Here is a 5,760-nt window from a genome sequence, read left to right as displayed (position 1 = left end):
TTTTACCGCAATTAGACGGTCCACAAATTATACAACGTATACTATCGGGTAGCAAAGGACCGTGTTTCATTCGTTTTGACACAGATTTATCCAAATCGACGTTAGAAACTGGTAACTTACATGTTTGCGCTTCGAAAAACATTACGTATAAAAGATTGATGTAACAATTACACCGTTTTAAACGATGATTCGACGTCGACGATCTAACATTAATAAACGCGGAAACGGTTTAGTTAATTCTCTTATAAATAATCTTCCCGTAGAAGTTCATTGGCCAACGTATCAATATCTAGGACCCGGCACGCGGTTAGAAAAGCGATTGGCTCGTGGTGACCCTGGTAAAAATCCGCTGGATGCAGCAGCACGAGAACACGATATAGCATATAGTAAATATAAAGACATTAAGAATCGTCATAAAGCCGATTACGTTTTACAAAATCGAGCTTGGGAACGTGTTAAAGCAAAAGATAGTACGTTCGGAGAAAAAGTAGCGGCTTACGCAACTACCAATATCATGAAAGCGAAACGCAAACTCGGGATGGGAATAAATTTTAACTCGATCGTTAGCTCGAGTCGAAAGGCGATGCGAAAAATGAAAGGTAAAAGTGCGAAGAAAGCAAGTATAATTGCACTCGCAGCAGCTAAAAAAACATTTAAAAACTCTGTTCGAAAACCTAGTGCACCTCGTACTATAAAAATACCGAAATTTGGTGGAGTGCTTCCCTTGATTCCTATTTTCGCAGGTCTTTCTGCTCTAGGCTCGTTGGCAGGTGGTACCGCTAATATAATCAAAGCGGTGAATGAAGTAAGAAAAAATAAGGATTCAAAAAGTCCAGTTAAAACGGTGGAGGTATGCTCGCAAAAAGAGGATCATCATTATATTTGAAACCATTTCAAAAAAACTAAATCATATGCTACCCAGTGATCGCCCGCTAAACAGCGATGATATTATAAAATATGCAAGACTATTAAAACTATCTCATTTTCGTAATATTTTTTCACGAGATAAGTTACCTAAAACACCACGAACGATTGAATGTGCTGTCGTGAATTTGGATGATGATACGGGTGAAGGCACGCACTGGGTAGCATATTATAAAAAAAATAAAACCGTTTTTTATTTCGATTCGTTTGGTAACTTACCACCGCCTTTAGAATTACGCTCCTATTTAAAAGGATGTAGTATAAAATTTAATTACACTCGTGTTCAAGAATTCAATACGTTCGTGTGTGGACAATTGTGTTTGAAATTTTTACTGGAACGATGCAACGCTCTTTAACGTTATCTTTTCAAGGTAACCAGTCTAGAATGATCAGTACCTTTTTCCCACCTATTGAATTAGATGGAACTGCAGAATTAGCACTTTTGAGTTTACAAGCTTGCAACTCTAAACCAAATGTTAGTGAAAAAAATAATTCTTTTCGTATTTTAACCTATAACGATTACCTTGAAAGTTCAACGTCTGTTAATAATTCCGTTATTGATTTATCAATACCAATAGGATCGTACGAGTTAGATGATATAGGTAAATATCTCTCGGATGAATTGAAAAAACATAATATTATTTTCAACTTGAAATCCAATGTGAATACATTGAAATCCGAAATGTTTTGCGATAAAACAGTAAATTTCACAGCAAACAATAGCATAGGAGAGTTGTTGGGATTCAATAAAAAAACGTTTGAAGGCGGTGTCATACATGAATCAGAACAAATGGCTAATATTAATCCACTATCGTGTATAAGAATAGAGTGTGATATTGTACATGGAGCATTTGTTAACGGACGCGAGACGTGTTCTATTCACGAGTTTTATCCCTTGGTGTCACCCGGTTATAAGATTGTAGAATCACCTAATAATCTTATATATTATTCCGTGTTGACCAATCAAATAGATAACGTAAAAATTGAAATTAAAGATCAGAACGGAGAGCTTGTCGATTTCAGAGGAGAAAGTGTAACGGTTCGTGTTCATATTCGATATGGGTATACAATATAACGTTAAAAAGAGACGTTTTCATGAAGTTGAGAACAGTTCAATTTCAAAACTTCCAGAGTTAACAAGGGAGAGCTTGACTACACTTTTAAATCTTGGTTATACACTTGAAAATCGTAATGGAAGATATTCTGAACATTCACGAAAAACCGTACTTCGAAGAAAGTATAACAAAATTTGAATACCATTCGTATCAACCATTTTCTAGTAACGCGCTGTCGAATAACGATGAAATACGAATTGCGATACAACATCAAGATTTATATACTCTCCCCAGCGAATCTTTGTTACACATCGAAGGTGAAGTTGAAAGAAATATAGAAACAGGTAATGGAGAAGCTTCTGTAAAATTAATAAACAATGGCATTATGTTCCTATTTGATGAAATTCGTTACGAATTAAACTCTGTTGAAATTGATAAAGTAAGAAATCCTGGTATTACGACATGTATGAAAGGTTATGCANGAATTAAACTCTGTTGAAATTGATAAAGTAAGAAATCCCGGTATTACAACATGTATGAAAGGTTATGCGTCTTTTCAAACGGCAAACCTTTACCGATATCAAAATGCCGGATGGAATGAAAGTGGTGAATCTAGAGAAAAATTCGAAGTGTGCATACCTCTCAAAGTAATTATGGGATTTGCGGAAGATCATCGTAAAATAATAATAAATTCCCGACAAGAATTAATACTGCATAGATCCAGCGTGGACATTAACGCATTAAAGTGTGAGCGAGCGAATGGTAAAATAAAAATTTCGAAAATAATGTGGAGAATGCCTCATATAAACGTAGAGGACAGTGTAAGATTGAAACTGTTAAAGACTTTAGATTCTCGTAAACCACTTTACATCGCTTTTAGAAGTTGGGAATTATTTGAACATCCATATTTACCACAAACTACAAAACATTCGTGGGCCGTTAAAACATCAACGCATACGGAAAAACCTAGATATGTGATTATAGGATTTCAAACTAAACGTAAAAACAAAATAACAGCTGACATGAGTAGATTCGATCACTGTTCTCTAATATTACTCAAAGTATTTTTGAATTCGGAATCATATCCTTACGATAGTTTAAACATTGATTTCGATAATGATAAATATTCAGCATTATATCAAATGTATTCATCGTTTCAAGATAGCTTTTATAATATAGATAACGGTGATCCTATTTTGACTAAAGAAGAATTTAAAGATAACGCTCCTATAGTTGTTATCGATTGTTCTAAACAAAATGAAAAAATTAAGAGCGCTCCCGTTGACGTTCGAATTGAATTCGAAACTAAAATTCCTATACCAAACGATACATCAGCATATTGTCTTATACTACATGATAAGATTTTCGAGTATAACGCTATGACTAGCGAAGTACACAAGGTGGTTTAATTTATGAAATAAAAAATTAATATAAGTATAATATTTTTTTAAATTTAAAACAATTACTATTGTACATAATTAGTTATTTATGTTTTACATTTAATGATTAAATTTAAATTTATTTACAATATTATACATTTTTAATATAATGNTTATTTACAATATTATACATTATTAATATCTTTATAAATTTATTTATTACTATTGTTATTGAAATAGTTATTTAACTTTTTTTTTTTCCAATGTTTTTGTTCATATTCTTTGAATACAGCTAGTGATAATTCATCTGTCTCTCGAGCACATTCTTCGTCGTGAAATTCAATATTCCAACTCCTAACGTCTTCTGAAACACGATAATAATTTTATTACTATTTAAAACAGATTTCTAATTTTTTTTTTACTTACTTATCATTTCTTGGTAATCTGATGTCTTTACATCATCAACCCACGTTCCCTGTGTTATTAGCTCCAATAAATCTTCTTCCGTATCAAAATTCAACCATGGATGTGCTCCGAGATGAAGACAATTTCCATTAACTGATTCATTATTTAACTGATTCTATTATTATAATAAAAACATGAAAATTTTTTAAATATATATAAAATATTAAACACATACCGTATCATTTCACCAAGTTTGATGTTGCCCCGCATCGATCATCGAATATGATGTAGGATTTTCTATTTCATTAACTATATTTAAATAATAATCATCCATATTCCAAAAATCTGGTAATAATTCTTGAGACTGCGAAAATATATATATTTTATTATAATCGCATAAATAAAATTATTTTTAAATTACTTACCATTGTTTGCGAAAGTGGTTCAATTTTCATCTCGTTTATTATATCTACGAATTCTTCTTCGCCAAGTAGTGGAGACAGCGGTTCACTTCTCATATTTTTTAGAATTTGTAAAAATTCTTCGTTGTTAATACTTTGTGATGCCATGTTGCTTAAACGCTTTTGATCGAATGACTGTGGTGATCACACATACTCTTATACAATCTTACAGTAGAATTTCAAAATGATGAATTAGCATTTCTTTTGACACTGCGATTGGTTTAAAATTAGTTGACGTTTTAAAAACAATTGCTGGAATGGATACTGTGAGATATATATCAATTTTTAAATTTACTTCGTTATATTTTTGTCTTAAAATTTGCTGATTATGTGTTATTTAAATGCTAACTGTTTAAATCATAAAATAACCAACTTGCGTATTATATATACATGCATTTAAAATATTATTTCAGCATTTTGTCTTATCTAGCAGCATTTAAATTTTTTTCTTTTTAAGTGATATGTAATCATAGAAACGATGACTGGAGTTATAGAAATATGAATTAAATTTATCGTATCTGCTTTTGTGAGAAATTAAATTTTCTTGATAATATACTCATCAAGTATGCAGTTATAACTATAAGTTACATATTTTATTTTCATAAAGTATTTAATAATGTGTGTTTAATATCACAATAAAGAATGAGACGTTATACAATAGTTATATATTCTTATCTCACAAATTTGTTGATTGTATATATTATTTTGATAGAAAATTTTTTTAATCAATTATCAAACAGTTAGTTTATATAATAATTTTTATTTTAATTAAAAAATGTTTTACAATACAATTATATCATTTCAAAATTGTTTACAATTATTGTTAATAATATTTTTTTATTTTGTTAACTGCTGCTTTCAGGCGTTTAAATGTAAAAAATGAGGAGGTAACACTCCTCAAATAACAGTACTGTCGTACATTAAATCATAATAAATATAAGAGAGGCGCTAAATAATATATATTATCTGTTATCAAAATAACCTCACTGATAAACACTTATCACACTATCCTATGAGTATAATAATGTAATAACGGAAATTATATAATCTGTTATCAAAATAGCTTCACTGATAAACACTTATCACACTATCCTATAACTATAACGCTTTTTTTAAATAAGTGGGAGGAGGAGGTTCCAATTTTTATGTGATAAGAGAGGAGGAGGAATTTTGGGAGGTGGCCCTACAAACACACATCACAGAGGTCAAATTTTTTTTTTTCAAATTAAAGTATATTACATAAGCTTTAATTTAAGATATATATAAAAGTGTCAGTATTTCCGGAATACTTTCAAAAATTAAATTGAAAATATCTTAGTTACAATACGCATGTTTAAAGTTTTGACCCCCATTTTTAAAGGGATATGATCCGATTTACAAAAAAAAGCGTATCAGATGAAAGGGGTATATAAGTATTTATTATAAAAAATAATAATATTGATCCATACATTTTTCCAAAAGTTATATCAAATATAAATTAAATAATATAAAATATAAAATCGAGAATTTTTTCACGGAAATCGTACGTTTTTCTTT

At 30.3% G+C, this 5,760-nt stretch overlaps 1 protein-coding gene and 1 long non-coding RNA gene across 2 annotated transcripts; one reads left to right on the top strand and one right to left on the bottom strand.

Annotated features, from left to right (window-relative positions):
* Positions 1–1,309: 1,309 nt before the first annotated feature.
* Positions 1,310–3,388, top strand: LOC126909084 (uncharacterized). Its single transcript, XM_050691467.1, has 5 exons — positions 1,310–1,526; positions 1,626–1,963; positions 2,010–2,161; positions 2,205–2,452; positions 2,523–3,388. Exons 1-5 carry the CDS (start codon positions 1,310–1,312, stop codon positions 3,386–3,388), a joined length of 1,821 nt encoding a protein of 606 aa, XP_050547424.1.
* A 201-nt stretch (positions 3,389–3,589) lies between these two features.
* On the bottom strand, positions 3,590–4,483 carry LOC126909082 (uncharacterized). Its single transcript, XR_007704918.1, has 4 exons — positions 4,189–4,483; positions 3,999–4,127; positions 3,785–3,938; positions 3,590–3,722 (listed from the first exon to the last, which is right to left on the bottom strand). It is a non-coding gene; the product is annotated as an uncharacterized LOC126909082 (long non-coding RNA).
* Between the last annotated feature and the right edge of the window lie 1,277 nt (positions 4,484–5,760).

This window comes from Daktulosphaira vitifoliae, unplaced genomic scaffold, assembly GCF_025091365.1.
Source record: "Daktulosphaira vitifoliae isolate Bord-2020 unplaced genomic scaffold, ASM2509136v1 Scaffold_111, whole genome shotgun sequence".
Taxonomy (NCBI): Eukaryota; Metazoa; Arthropoda; class Insecta; order Hemiptera; family Phylloxeridae; genus Daktulosphaira; species Daktulosphaira vitifoliae.
Note: the sequence above shows the minus strand (reverse complement) of the source record. Positions and strands in the feature narration are given on the sequence as shown.